Below are 15475 nucleotides of genomic sequence, written 5' to 3'. Positions count from 1 at the left end.
TGTGGACCATAGCGACATGGGAAAGTCCAATAGCCTCTTAAATTATAGTGGATGCAATTTTGTGTTCCTTAGCACTCCTGCTTTTGCATTTAGTCCTTCTTAAATGTACCCTAATAAGTTAATGACCCTTGATCATTAACTTGATGCTGTTCCAACACTGCTACAGTGACCTGGTGAATGGTTGAAGCATCCATGAAAATTACACCACTGAGAAGCTGTTTTAACAGTGCAGGAACCATGCCTGTATTTCTAGGCTTCACATTATTCAGAGGTTGCTAAAAAAATATGTGTGGTGATGGATGAGTTTTGTGGTGCTACAACAACAATCTCACAATGCTTCTGTTGGATATATTCAATGTTTCATGGCCTTATGGCTTGAAAGTAAGGCCTGCATTTAATGAGCAAGGCTGGCTAGGTTTACTGTGTGAAAGATATTACTTAAATATTGATGTCCTGTTAATAAATGCTGTGGCCCGTCATTGTTTTCTGTTTCACCCAGTTTCAAATGAAACTTAAACTTCACTAAGGGTCGAGTGCTATTTAGTGCTATTTATAGCATGCGTTAAAAATTTTATCGCTTCTTATTTTTTGCGACTTAATGCTCGATTCACTAAAAGGACAGACGTCATAATTAAGACGCACGTAACCATTACTTTCGGAAAACTACTGTTCTGAAAATGGCCATTTCCCTGCAAACTGGAGGCTGCATCACTCTAGGGCCAACACATACTTGAATAAATCCCACTGCAAAGTCCATATTGTGTTGCCAAAAGCTCACAAACCACAATTTTCTTTTAGTACCGCCTGCCCCAAGTAGGTGTTAATATTCGCACAGACTAATGTGATATTTAGCGCTTTTAACGCTTCATATGTGTTTGTGAATCATGTGTTCGTATTATTTCTATTCGCTAATTAATGCAATGCAAGGTAAATAACGCATTGCGATAGTGCGTTTTTTTGCACATACGATATGCGTCTTAACGCATGAATCGGGACTTAATTATCACATGCTTTTTAACGCAAAAAAGCATGCGATAAGCGTTATCGACCTTTAGTGAATCAGCCTCATTATTGTTTTCCAAGAATTGAGCGCCAATGCTCCTAAAATGGCTGCTGGATCATTTCCTGTTTAGGAAAAATAAAGAGGATTCATGGAAATGAACGTCCGTTTAAACTAGGGATACACCGAATCCACTTTTTTGGATTCGGCCGAACCCCCATATCCGTCATAAAGGGTTCAGGTAAATACTGAACCAAATCCGAATTTTGAAAGGGTTAAATGTTGCCACGTGCTGAAAAATTTTCAACTTCTGTGTTTACGTGGATTCGGTGCATCCCTAGTTTAAACTGGAATTTTTCAAGGTTTAATGATACTCAACAACAATGATCAAGTTTAATTTACAGCCCGGGGTAGCTGCAGCGCTTCCTTCTTCCTGTCTCACGCGCTTGCACATGTGCAGTAGAGTGAACAGTGGAACTTTAACAAGAAAGTCGGCTTTTCACTCTACTGCGCATGTGCCGGCCCAGGGTTTTTGCCGGCAGAAGAAAGAGGAAGAGGGAAGAGGGAAGAGGGAAGCGCATCGCTACAGGTTCCCCAGGCTGGTGCTGTTTTCTCCTAACAGGGGCACCAGCCCGGGGTAAAAGGTAAGCGATTAAAGTCACTTGGGGGTGCCTAACATTTTGGCAGCTTCAAGTGACTTAGCCTTTCCTTCTTATTTAAAGGCATTAACAGAATCTGCCATTACAGCATCACTAGGAAGGGCATTCCACAAGCTCACTGCCCTCACCATGAAAAACCACCTACGCTGCTTCAAATGGAAGCTCCGTTACTCTGGTGTGCTGGTGGCTTTTCTGGGGAAAAAAATATATAAAAATGAGCAGAAATATTGTGTGAATTCTATTGAACTGGTGAGACTCCCTGTGCCAGAGGCTTGCCTACGTCCTCTATGCAACAGCTGAGCTTCTTTGCCCCAGCTTGGTAGTCACATGGTATTGTGACATCAGTAATAATATCATTTAGCCTGTGTAACCCTTTCTTGGCACTGATATCCAGGGCCACACTGGGGCGCAAACAGGAAAAATCCCAAGCCTCCGGAAGTGGGAGGTTTATGTGCCTCCACCCAGGGCTAAACCATGTATTAGTGGGCAACAACTCCCTGGGAACTGCAACAGCAGTGATTAATATACCAAATTAAATGGAAATAAACCACACAATTGATAGATATGAAATAAATTGTAATATATATGCAAGATGCAATGAAATGAAAACAGTGAATAACAGTTTCAACATAACACATATAATATACACTATTGCCCTTTGTGTAAGATATGTCCCCTGTCACTTTAAGAACCATGAGTGTGCACACTATGGGTCTGCGCAGGTTAACTCCTTTATGAAGGTGGTGGTAGCAGAGTTATGTGTTGCAACACCAGATTGTAGCACCCCGGGGTGTGTAACTGTAAAACCTCACCAACTCCTGGTGGCAGTAAAAGGGAAATAGATCCTGTGGGGCAGAGCAGAGGCAGGGAAGCAGTCTGGCAGCTTTAATCCTCACTGAGCTTGAGATGCTGGGCTAGAGAAAGGCTTCTGGCTTCTGATCTGATCCTGATGGAGATTCACTGCAGGTGTCACGGAGGCTGATGGGTAATCCCACATCCAGATCCAATGTACAAGCTGTTAACTCACTACAGGGCTGAAGTCCTAACTATCCTACAGGGATTACTACCCTAACAATAGCTCAGGCCTGCTGCACTAATCCCATTCACTAAATGGCTGAGTGGGAAGGGTTAACTAACTCCCTATGCTCTGATTATGGGGTTCCCTATATGGAATAGATTGTTCTACAGGTGGAAGCCTAGCTCCCTACTTGTATAGATCACAGGAACACTCACAGGAAAGATGGAGAAATCTTAGGCAGCTCCCAGTATTACTGTGCAGAGTCCCTGCTTTCCTTCTCCTCTCTTCCTGAATAAGATCTGCCTCACTTTCATCTTTTTGGCTCCAAAGCTCTTTCAGCAGGGTCACAAGGTCAGAAGCCAATCCCTCCTGCTGATTGGGCCAGGCTGTGACTGGGAACTGTCCCTTTGCAGTACAGTCAGCAGCCATGTTTTTGGTTGCTCCAGATTTAAAGTCACAGGGTTGTGTGTTCGGGAAAAGTGTAAATTAGCACTTCCCTACACCTGCTTTTGGGAAAAAAGTCCTATAGACTACAGTTTTTATCAGGCAATTTGGGGGCCCAAAAGTATTTAGTAAACACATTGCCTTACATGCCAGTAAGGATTATCACAAGACCGGGTCAAGTCATTTCATATTTTGGTGGCAGTTACTCTATAACTGGTCAAGAGCTGCTGAGAGGGAACCATTTTTTCAACAAGACTACAGTGACCTGCTTTTATTGAATGATTACATCGCCTAAACTGGGAGAGATAGGACAGGGCTTTCAGTGACTGCTTCGATTCAACACAGGTAGATTTGTTAGGACACATACTCATTTCCACTCTGTTTAAGCAGCATTCAAGGTCTGGAATGAACCTCCATGCAACTGCTTCTTGAAGGGAGATACATGTAGGGCCTGTTTATTGCATAGTATGTTGCAAGTGTATTTGCAGCACCATTGTACCTTTGCAGCTATGCATTATGCAGTCTTATGTTTCAGCTTTTAAATAAGACTACAATCAAACTAGCATTCATTTTTATCATTCTTGGCCAAGCTATGGTTTGTTTTTATTAAAGCAAAGTTCATGGAGTGCTGTCAAGAAGGTTCTTGTGTGTCAAAAAACTAACTAAATGCTGGTTCAGCAGCCAGGGGCCCAGAAGACAAAGCATATAATTACCTTAAATAAAATATATACACATTTAAATAAAGCACAATCTTTGTGCTTCTTACAACAGGGGTGCCCAAAAAGTAGATCATTATTTAATAGTTGAGCAGATCAGACCAGCATTGTTGGTATTAGTTCAAGAAATTAATCATGGTGGCATTTAGATTTTCTGTTTTAGAATTGGTGGAGGGGCAGGGGAAGACAATGTATTACTTTAAAGCTTTACTATCCCTTTTACAAAGAAAGAAACATGAGCTAAAAATATTATTTCACATTTTCATCAAATTTGACTGTAAAACATTAAAACAACAATTATTTCCTTATTAAAGGTGACACGGCTTTAGGAGGTTGCGTTTCTTTTTCTTACAGCAATGGCTACAGCAAACAGAAATCCAGTAACTGAGCTAAAGGAAGAACTGACATGCCCTATTTGCCTGGATCACTTTAGTGAACCTGTTTCTATTGAATGTGGGCACAGTTTTTGCCGAGCCTGCATTACCCGTACCTGGAGAGGAATTCACAGCCACTTTCAATGTCCCCAGTGCAGAAACATATCCAAATGGAAATTTTTACGGCCTAATCGTCTTGTGGGAAATATGGTGGAAATAACTGGACGCCTTGCTGCTACCAAAATGTCTCCAGTTAGTAAGAAGCAATGTGAAAAGCACCAGGAACCAATGAAACTCTTTTGTCAAGTGGATGCAAAGGAAATTTGTTTGGTGTGCCGAGAGTCAGTGGAGCATAGGACCCATACAGTGATACCAGTGGAGGAGTCAACTAGCGAATTTAAGGTGACAAAAATAATTAAGATGAGTTCTTAATCACACTTAATTTTGTGAGTAGGAATTCATTATTTGATCATTGTTACAAACACTTTTTAATGATTTCTGCTTTTTCAGTATGTATGGGATTATGGTTCTCACGTGTTCTGTAGCCCAACATTTGCTATCAAGGTTGTTTAACAGTTACTACTATTTTTGATAGGTCTGTTTGTTATAGACATTGGAATTCTGCACTAAGCTTGCCAGGCTTGCACTGGTTCCAAGGTAGAAGGAACATGACATGCTGTACAAGAGCATCAGCTTCTAGGAGTATATCCCAATGTATGTTTGTGTTTAGGTTCAGCTCAGCAATCACCTTCAAACATTAAGAAAAGAGGTTGCAACCATCATTCAAACAAAGTCAGAGGACACGGAAAAAGCTGAAAAACTTCAGGTACGAATGTGATCAGTACAGTAGTCCTATACTTGTTCATATTATTTGTCTCTATATACCTTGTAAATAGTTAATACACATGAATGGGAATAAACATGAACATTCAATAACCAATCTGATGCATATATCATATGGTTGCTTTGACTGCACATTCACATATGGACAGATAAAACTGTGTAATGATAATAGTGGTGGAAACTCAAGAGAGGTTATATAATAAAAGGCACTGAGTTTGCCCAGGTACAGGTACAGTAACAGATAGCAACCAATTAGCAGATAGCATTTACTAGTTACCTGTTTAAAAGCAAACATCTTATTGGTTGCTATGGGTTACTACTCCTGGACAAACTAGTGCCTTTTGTTACATATGGGGGTAGGTGTGTTGTTTCCTTTAGTTTATAACAAAGTTACAGATACAGGATGCCACAGTAATATCAGCTATTTAGTATTTCTTACAATATTAACAGCTAGCAAATAGCTGTACTCCCTACATTTCACTATAATTAATCTCAAGTTGGGGGGCTAGCCCCACAGTTTGGGAACCACTAGCTTCAAAACCCCCAAAATAGCTGCAGCGATATGAAGCTTGTCAGTAAGCCTTCCTACCACTAACCTTCCACTTTTAAGTGTAAGAGAACAAGTCATGGATTGTGAAATAAACATCCCCCTTAAACACGTGTTAAACTTGGAATTACCTGCATAGAAACCATTAGGTCACACAATATTATTATAATTGTTGTGGAGACTTTTGTGAAGAGGGGTTTCCAAACTCCCTATGGCTGACATAGCATATGGCTTTGTAAAGTGAAAACTGGTGTTTCTTTAACCTGACCTTAGGTTTTTATACCACCAGTATCAATGTCAGTATAGGTATTGGCTCTGTTATCCGGAAAACCCTTTATCTTGGAAGTTCCAAATTATGAGAAGGCCATCTCCCATAGACTCTAATTTGTAAAAACAATTTCCTTTTTCTCTGTAGTACTAAAAAAAATACCTAATCCCAATTAAGATATAATTAATCCTTATTTGAGTCAAAACAATCTGTTTAGGTTTAAATAATTTCAATCCTATTAGATTTAAATGATTTCTTGGAATGATTTATGGAAATCCAGATTACGGAAAGATCCCTTATCTGGAAAAACCCAGGTCCTGAGCATTCTGGATAACAGGTCCTGTACCTGTAAACAGAAATTTCTATTGTATAATACCAAGTATAGCTCTCTATTACCTGAATAAAACAATGCCCTAGTATGCCACTACTGGTAATTACATTTCAGGTTGAATCTAGATAGTTTAGATACAGCTTTACAGTTTCTTTGTTTTAAAAGTCCTTTAAAAATGGGCATAAACAGTGGAAAGGTTTATGTTCTCTAATAATCTCTGGTAATCATAAATTAGTGTTTTCCTTACTCACAGCTTTTAACTTTTGCAGAATGAAATTAAGCGAAAAGGCAGAATGCTCACCTCTGAATTCGAAATCCTGCGTCAGATTTTAGCAGATCAGGAGAGTGAACTCAAAGGGCGTTTGGAGAACATGGAGAGACTGATCATTCAAAGAACAAATGAAAGGACCAGTAAGCTGAATGAAAAACTGTCATCTCTGCAGGCACTTATCATAGATATTGAGCAAAATGGTCACATATATGAGGTTAGACTTTATAATGATTGTGTCACTTGTTTAATTTGCTTTCCTGTGACTTTATTAACATTCCTTTTAATTTGTACTTATGTTTTTTATTTGTTGTTCTCTGCATTACTTCTGAAGGAACCGAAATCTGTAGCAGACAGGTAAAAACTTATTTTGAATTCTAAGTTCTGGTGAAATGTAATATTTGATGGTTGGATTATACATGGTTTAGTACAAGGGGGCTTAGAGAAGTCATTTGGGCAGGAATTATTAACATTTAGATTTCCATGGTTTTATAGTTTTTAGAAACAATGAATAAACTCAATTCCATGAATGGCTGTCAATTATCAAAAGATTGAAACTGAAAAAACATGAATGAAAAAGATGCGAAGGCAAAAACCTCAACTTTTTTCATTTGTTGCACAAAAACGAGGATCAAAACCCCCCCGAAAACCTCTGAAACAAAGAGAGAACTTCCAGTTGTAAAAGAGACATCTGCCATTGACTTCTACATGATCTCAATAGGTTTTAGCTTGTGTATTTATGCATTAGAAATTGTCATGGCTTTGTCACATAATAAATCCCGCTTCTTTTTCCGCAACAAAATCAGGTTTTCGGCGACAAAAACCCAAACCGAAATTTTTTTTGTCAAATGCCCCCTTTACTAACATAGGTACAAACGTGCATATTTGTAGCTAACATGCCTGGGACAATGGGCAAAATCATTCTCTCACAATGTGCAAAATTGGTACAAAATTACCCGAAACTACTTTTTTTTTAGTCAAAATAAATTTTACATTTTAGTGCTTTGAAACAAAAACATTACAGAGACCAAAAGCAATTACCAAGTACCACATATACATGTACGTACACATATTCCCCATTGCAATAAAATAAAGGAAATATTTTTCCACAGAAAGAACAATGTTGTCTGTTCTTTCCACACATAAGGAAATGGTTTTTATACTGACAACAGTGTGACTTTTATACACTTTAAAGCTCAAAAGAGCAGAAATACCCATATATCATTTAGCAAAAAACATAATAAAAGTATTTAACCATTTAGGTTATTTATGACTTTTGGGGGCTGTAACAATTTTTTGGAATTAATTATGTATTTTTACCATTTATATTTCTCCAGGCATTCTCAGAATTTGCAGCTGTGTGACCCTAGGCAGAAGCCTTCACGTGATAGCACAATGCCTGCACGTTTTTTTGCCCTCAAGACATTTAATGGTAATGTCCCCCCTTTACTAGGTAGAAAAAGATGCCAAATTTGCACCTCTCCAGTTATTGGGGGCGTTCTCACGTTTTCACAATACTTGGAACTATCACGAACATAAGCTGAGAGGTTGAGGGAGATCAAAACCCTCAAAAATTAAACAATGGCAACAGGTATTGCACACTTGGCCCATCTTAAAACCCCTTATTTTCAGTCTAAAACTTCATGTTTCACCTAACATCTAACAAATGCAGGAGTGCCCTGTTCCAAGTGACCTCTCATATATTGTGCATCAATACATGTGACCAACTGTGTTGTTATATCTTAAAAAGTGTTACTGCTTCTAATGTACAAAACCTGTGCTCTGGACATGTGAATGTAACCCCCTTTTGGCTAAAATAGGCAAATTCCAGCTATGGGTAGAGCATGGGGTACATTGGACTCCTCTTCAGCAGGATGGGCCTTCACTAAGGGGAAGTTACTATATGGAGTGTGTTGGGTACCTACCCCTCCCACTGCAAAGTGTAAGTGTAAAATGCAGTAAATAAGCAAATGGACGCCAGAAGCTCTTGTTGAACTAATTAACAACTGGTTTATTTATGCAGATAAAGATGGTATAGCAGGGTTCAGCAATTATACTCACAGCACATGAGGTGTTAAAGCAAGGCAGAGTGAATAGATGGTAGAATTAGATAGAATAGATATGGAACAGTTCTGCGCCACTGTGGATAGTATTGGGAAATAGTCTTTTGTCCTTAGGATGTCCACCTTATTGGACTGGATCCCAAACAGCCCACAGTGGTTCAGGGATAAGCACTACCCTGATACCTGTTCTATAACAGGAGATATTCTGCACTTGCTGTTCACGGGGTCCCTGCTCCCCGACTTCTCTGAGGGTACTTGTTCCTTTAGGGCCTAACCTTCTGGGCTTTGTGGATCACAGGCTTCCTGATCACATCAACTTAGGTCAGACGCTGCAGGCCAAGAAGATAGAACCATCCCTTTCCTAACACTATATTAAAGTGTGGTCTAGCCTTGGGCCAATAATACAGTATATGTTAATACTAAATAGTTATATCAATCCTTGCCCAGTAACAAGGAGATAAGTAAGTGTAGGGTTTAAAGCCATAGGGGCACATTAATCCTTTGGGTCCCAACATGAACATGCCCAAGAGCAGTGATGCTCAAAAGGGAGGAAGTGACATCTATTTTCTAGTTATAGAAATTATTTATTAAATGATGCAAGCAAAGTAGTGACATTAAAGGTATTGATAGCATTTGCAAAGAATAATGTTACCCTTCATTTTCATATCTGATGTTTCTATGTCTTTTAAAATAACATTCCTTTGTTAAAAATGATAAGCAGAGAAAATAACTTTTGGGTTTTTTCTTATTTCTTAGTTCCTGTAACGTTGGACCATAGAACCGCCAATCCTAATCTGATGCTGTTTGGCAATCGAAAAAAAGTCAGATATGAGAAGTATGCAATGGATCTGCTCAATTATCCTGAAAGATTTGATATGAAACCTTGTGTCTTAGGAACCACAGGATACCGATCAGGGAAACAGTACTGGGAAGTAGAAGTGGGTGGTGGAATATATTGGAGTGTTGGGGTTGCCATACAGTCTGTTCGCAGAAAAGGAGCCTTTAGGATTGAGCCTTATGTTGGTATCTGGGCCATTGGCTTACTCGGTGTAAATGCTGATAGATACTATGCTTTCACCAGTTACAACACACTCTTGCACCCCAGGGACCGCCCTGTTGTCATCGGTGTATTTCTCAACTGTGAAGAGAATCGGGTTTCCTTTTTCAATGCCGAGAGCTTTGAGCATCTTTACACTTTCCATGATGTGCGTTCCCCTGATAAAATCTTCCCCTTTTTTTGTGTTGGGGCAATGGGAACAGAACTGCGAGTTGTTGTCTAAGCATTTCTTCTCATTTGAAATTTTAAAATATGTAAAGATAAGTAACATAAAGCCAAAGATCTCCACTGCAGATTATTTTATTTTTTAAATAAATATGGTCATTTATTTATGCATCATTGTATTTACTTTTTATTTCTTATTTTTCTTAAATCCCAGTGTGGCATCACTTTATACACACACACACACACATATATATATATATATATATATATATATATATATATACTGTATATTTACCCTTGACAAAGTCAAGTAACTGCCTGCCCTGCCTGTACCTGAGGTATAGAGGCTGGGAAGGCAAAATATGATTGACATTGACTGGAATTTATGAAATAGTTTAAGGGTATAGATCTTTTAGTAAAAAAATATTTTTAATTTGAATTTTCATTATACAGCATTTATGTCTGGGTGACAGGTCCCCTATATGGTAAAGCTAGACTGGAGCTTGACAGATCAGGCACATACATTTGAAGGCAAGGAAATGCAAGTCAGTCCAGGACATTAGGCAAGACAGGATACTCAAACAAGGTACAACAAGAATCACAGACGAGGCAAGACTAGAATTCACAAGGCAAAAAGAGTCAAGAGCTAGGAAGAGCCTCAGTGCCCAGGTTACAATGCTCTGGCCAGAAAGAGTATAGTGATAATAGGATGCAGCTCTGATTGAATGACCCTATATAATAGCCCTTTTGAACCCACACTGGGCAATACAGTTGAAAGGCCTAAATTTACCAGGAAACTTTTGGCTGATTTCCTAGTGCAGTCATTAGGGAAAGAAGCCAGAAGGACCTTGGTTTAAATCTCAGCAGAGTACAGTGCCCCCATTGTGATAGAATTGGCAAAAGCTCTATATTATTGGGACTTCTCTTGGATTTTCTATTTGTGCCTTTTAAAACCATCCTCATTTATCAATTACATTTCCCTGGAAAAGTAATAAACACAATGATGACAACCCATAAACCATTTAAATCACTGTGGTGCAATTGTGGCACTGTTTTCTAGGCATAAACTAGGCTGATAAATGACTTCTTGTCGGTGTTGGCATTTGGGATGTTGATGGCTATCAGACCTACAGGGTAAAAGACAGGGAAGCCCTAAGTTACTGGGTGTAGTATATTTATGTGTCTTTATCACTGGCAGAAATATAGAGGGCACTGTGCTAGGCCTACAGTAGTTTCTGTTCTGCAATATCACTCTCTATCTTGTACAACAGAGATGCATCTTGTGTTTGGGGTTAAAATGTTCCTTGCTAAATAAACTTACAGAAAGTTGCTACCCAGTTCTGGAGCCTTAATATTACATACAGAAGCCCTAACACTGAAAGACTGAACACAACACTGGGGGTGCCAATATGTAGACCACACTCCCAAGTTAATCCAGTCAGAAGTCTTTCTCTTGGTCACAGCTTCTTTTTAAAACCACCTCTGAAACAAAAAGAATGCAATACCATATCGCCATCTTAATTACCTTTACTAGGCATCACTAGAGCAGACTTAGAATTGCTCATGTACAGCAAACTTTGCAGACCATAGTAATGTGATTAAATAAAGTGTGTCAATGTGCAAAAATCAATAATGGAAAGGGATTTAAGAAAAATAGTTCAGGTTGCTCTAAATCCAAGGTTCAGTCTGGGATTTAGCATCATTCTGGCACTTTTTGTGGGATTTGGATTTGGTTCTTTGTTCACAATTGCTACCGTTTTTGTTGTAAATTTGAATATACAACTTACGGTTGAGATTCAGTTCAAGATTCAGCTAAATCTTTGGTGGACATTTTAAGAACAGGTGTAGTAAACTGCTTACCTCTTTTTAAGAATCATGAAGAAACCTGGTTTAGTACTGAACCTACAGTACTACACCCTGCAAAAGTATGCCACCAACCCCTGTATAGCGGGAGTCTTCTCCTTGAGTAGCAATAATGATTTAAATTAGGATGGCCCCTATGTGTTTGGAAAATAGGATTAGCTAGCCCTCTCCAGGCCCTCAGCTAGCCCCTCCAAACTAAGGGTGCAGCAAATTGCCCGTCTACAGGCAGGAGGTCCTGCCCAATTATGATCCATTATGATCTGACCAATGGCCCAGGGGCCAAACCATCGGATCACCACATTGGTAGCCAAACAGGGCAAAGATCTTACCATCTACAGTATGTCTAAACTGTAACCCAGGGAGGTGTCATAGTCTAGGAGTTTAAACATGTTATTGACTGAAAAGTATTGTTTTATATAATTACAGGTCCTTTTCAAAAAATTAGCATATTGTGATAAAGTTCATTATTTTCTGTAATGTACTGATAAACATTAGACTTTCATATATTTTAGATTCATTACACACAACTGAAGTAGTTCAAGCCTTTTCTTGTTTTAATATTGATGATTGTGGCATACAGCTCATGAAAACCCAAAATTCCTATCTCAAAAAATTAGCATATTTCATCCGCCCAATAAAAGAAAAGTGTTTTTAATACAAAAAAAGTCAACCTTCAAATAATTATGTTCAGTTATGCACTCAATACTTGGTCGGGAATCCTTTTGCAGAAATGACTGCTTCAATGTGGCGTGGCATGGAGGCAATCAGCCTGTGGCACTGCTCAGGTGTTATGGAGGCCCAGGATGCTTCAATAGCGGCCTTAAGCTCATCCAGAGTGTTGGGTCTTGTGTCTCTCAACTTTCTCTTCACAATATCCCACAGATTCTCTATGGGGTTCAGGTCAGGAGAGTTGGCAGGCCAATTGAGCACAGTAATACCATGGGCAGTAAACCATTTACCAGTGGTTTTGGCACTGTGAGCAGGTGCCAGGTCATGCTGAAAAATGAAATCTTCATCTCCATAAAGCTTTTCAGCAGATGGAAGCATGAAGTGCTCCAAAATCTCCTGATAGCTAGCTGCATTGACCCTGCCCTTGATAAAACACAGTGGACCAACACCAGCAGCTGACATGGCACCCCAGACCATCACTGACTGTGGGTACTTGACACTGGACTTCAGGCATTTTGGCATTTCCCTCTCCCCAGTCTTCCTCCAGACTCTGGCACCTTGATTTCCGAATGACATACTTTGGACCACTGAGCAACAGTCCAGTGCTGCTTCTCTGTAGCCCAGGTCAGGCGCTTCTGCCGCTGTTTCTGGTTCAAAAGTGGCTTGACCTGGGGAATGCGGCACCTGTAGCCCATTTCCTGCACACGCCTGTACACGGTGGCTCTGGATGTTTCTACTCCAGACTCAGTCCACTGCTTCCGCAGGTCCCCCAAGGTCAGGAATCGGTCCTTCTCCACAATCTTCCTCAGGGCCCAGTCACCTCTTCTCGTTGTGCAGCGTTTTCTGCCACACTTTTTCCTTCCCACAGACTTCCCACTGAGGTGCCTTGATACAGCACTCTGGGAACAGCCTATTCGTTCAGAAATTTCTTTCTGTGTCTTACCCTCTTGCTTGAGGGTGTCAATGATGGCCTTCTGGACAGCAGTCAGGTCGGCAGTCTTACCCATGATTGCGGTTTTGAGTAATGAACCAGGCTGGGAGTTTTTAAAAGCCTCAGGAATCTTTTGCAGGTTTTTAGAGTTAATTTGTTGATTCAGATGATTAGGTTAATAGCTCGTTTAGAGAACCTTTTCATGATATGCTAATTTTTTGAGATAGGAATTTTGGGTTTTCATGAGCTGTATGCCACAATCATCAATATTAAAACAAGAAAAGGCTTGGACTACTTCAGTTGTGTGTAATGAATCTAAAATATATGAAAGTCTAATGTTTATCAGTACATTACAGAAAATAATGAACTTTATCACAATATGCTAATTTTTTGAAAAGGACCTGTATATACCATTAATATAGTTCTGTTACATGTTTAGGAAAACATACATTAGTTGTATTTATACAGATTGATTTTAATTAACAACCAATATAGAATGACTTCAGTGGATAATCCCAAGGTGTTTGCTCCACCGGTAATTTTCATTACAGGAATAGAAATTATTACAATGACAAGTTTAATGTGTTTTTGTTCTCCATATTAATTAGTTTCATAGAACCCAATTAAGAGTCTGTTTAAGATACCCTAGAGACCCATTAGATATACATTGAAACTCTGAATAACCAACATCTGGGAAAAGGCATGTGAGTTGTTGGCACATATACAAAGAAGAAACCTTAAACCTTATTGATTCACCATTGCAAAAATGATGTAAACAATGGCAACCTCACTAAGTACAAAATGTACGTGTTGCAATAACTGTGTAAGGTTACTACAGGATGATGTTTACAAGTAACATTTTAAAAATCAGAAAATGGGAAAAGGAAAATGATGCCTCTTAAGCAATTTCTTGTCAGAGCTTCAGGTCAATCTATCTAAAACAGTGGCATTTCCAGTTCCTGTTCCTTGTTATATTAGGCCACTTTTCCCAATCAATCTATAATTTGACAACCTTGAAAAATGGTCATATACCATTTTGTGGATTGGGAATATTTATACTGTGACAATAAACTTGCTCTGTAGATTCCAATGTGGCAAATGGACCAGTACCTGGATCAACTAAGAACTCTTATAACTAACACTGTTTCCTCACTTTCTAAAAAGCTATCCAACCCCTTCTTGATTCTATCTAATGTTTCTACCAATACAAATAATTCAGGGAAAGAATTCCACGACTTCACAGCTCTCACTGTACAAATTCAAATTTCCATATATTTAGATAGAACCTCCTTTCAAATTGGAATGGATGCCCTTGTGCCTGTTGCATTAGAGAGATTATTATATGTCCCTCTTATGTATTATACTTAGTTATTATATCACCCCTTACGCGCCTCTTCTCCGGCATAAACCCCAACTTGTCCATTCCTTCAGCATAAATGAGACTTTCCTTGGACTTTACTAGCTTAGTTGTTCTGTAAAGAGGAAGAATAACACCCTACTCCTGTAAATCTATACCCCTTTTAATACAACTCAAAACCCTGTTTGCCCTTGCAGCTGCTGCCTGGCAATGCTTGCTCCAGCCAAGTTTATTATCTACAAGGACTCCAAGGTCCTTCTCCATTAGGGATTTGCCTAGTGCAGTCCCATTAGGGGTATAAGCGACTGCATATTTTTATATCCCTACACTTATCAAAACTGAGTTTTATCTGCCACTTAGCTGCGCAGATTGCTTAGAAATATATCTTTAAAGGGGTTCTGTCATGATTTTTATGGTGTACTTTTTATTATGTTGGGTTGAAAAACCCAACATACTTTTCTTCGACTTCAGTTTATTCTTTCACTTTTTCTTCTTCTTCTTAGTGCCCCTCATTTTCTAAACGCTACTCCTCCTACAGTTTTAGGGGTACAACACCCAAACGCTCCACACTTCTTCGCCCTATAGCTCATCGTTTCTTTTTTTTTCCTATGAGGCTTCTGATCCTCTGAAAATTTCATTGGTTTATATTTAAACTGATGCCATTATTTAAGTATTAATTCTAATGTTGTTAAACTTTGCAAAGTTGGTTAGGTATTTGCGGTTCAAAGTTAGACACATTTCACCTATTTACTTTCAAAAGTGAAATGTAAAATGCTGTCAGTCCCACAATTTTTATGCCCCAAATTTTGTGGGGGTCACTGGGGGACTGCAGTTCAAAAATAGGAAAAGTGGGTTGGGCCACTAACAGCCAATGAGATTCCATCCATTCAGTTTCATTGGCT

The 15475-nt window shown here is 39.1% G+C and overlaps 1 protein-coding gene across 1 annotated transcript; it reads left to right on the top strand.

The window, feature by feature from the left end:
* Nucleotides 1-3123: 3123 nt before the first annotated feature.
* On the top strand, nt 3124-9924 carry LOC100485429 (E3 ubiquitin-protein ligase TRIM39). The gene is made up of 7 exons (XM_031897187.1): nt 3124-3466; nt 4192-4613; nt 4942-5037; nt 6470-6685; nt 6803-6825; nt 7806-7900; nt 9288-9924. Exons 2-7 carry the CDS (start codon nt 4194-4196, stop codon nt 9809-9811), a joined length of 1374 nt encoding a protein of 457 aa, XP_031753047.1. The 5' UTR covers nt 3124-3466; nt 4192-4193; the 3' UTR covers nt 9812-9924.
* Nucleotides 9925-15475: the final 5551 nt, after the last annotated feature.

Source organism: Xenopus tropicalis, chromosome 2 (genome assembly GCF_000004195.4).
Source record: "Xenopus tropicalis strain Nigerian chromosome 2, UCB_Xtro_10.0, whole genome shotgun sequence".
Lineage (NCBI taxonomy): Eukaryota > Metazoa > Chordata > Amphibia > Anura > Pipidae > Xenopus > Xenopus tropicalis.
This window is presented reverse-complemented; position numbering and strand designations above follow the sequence as displayed.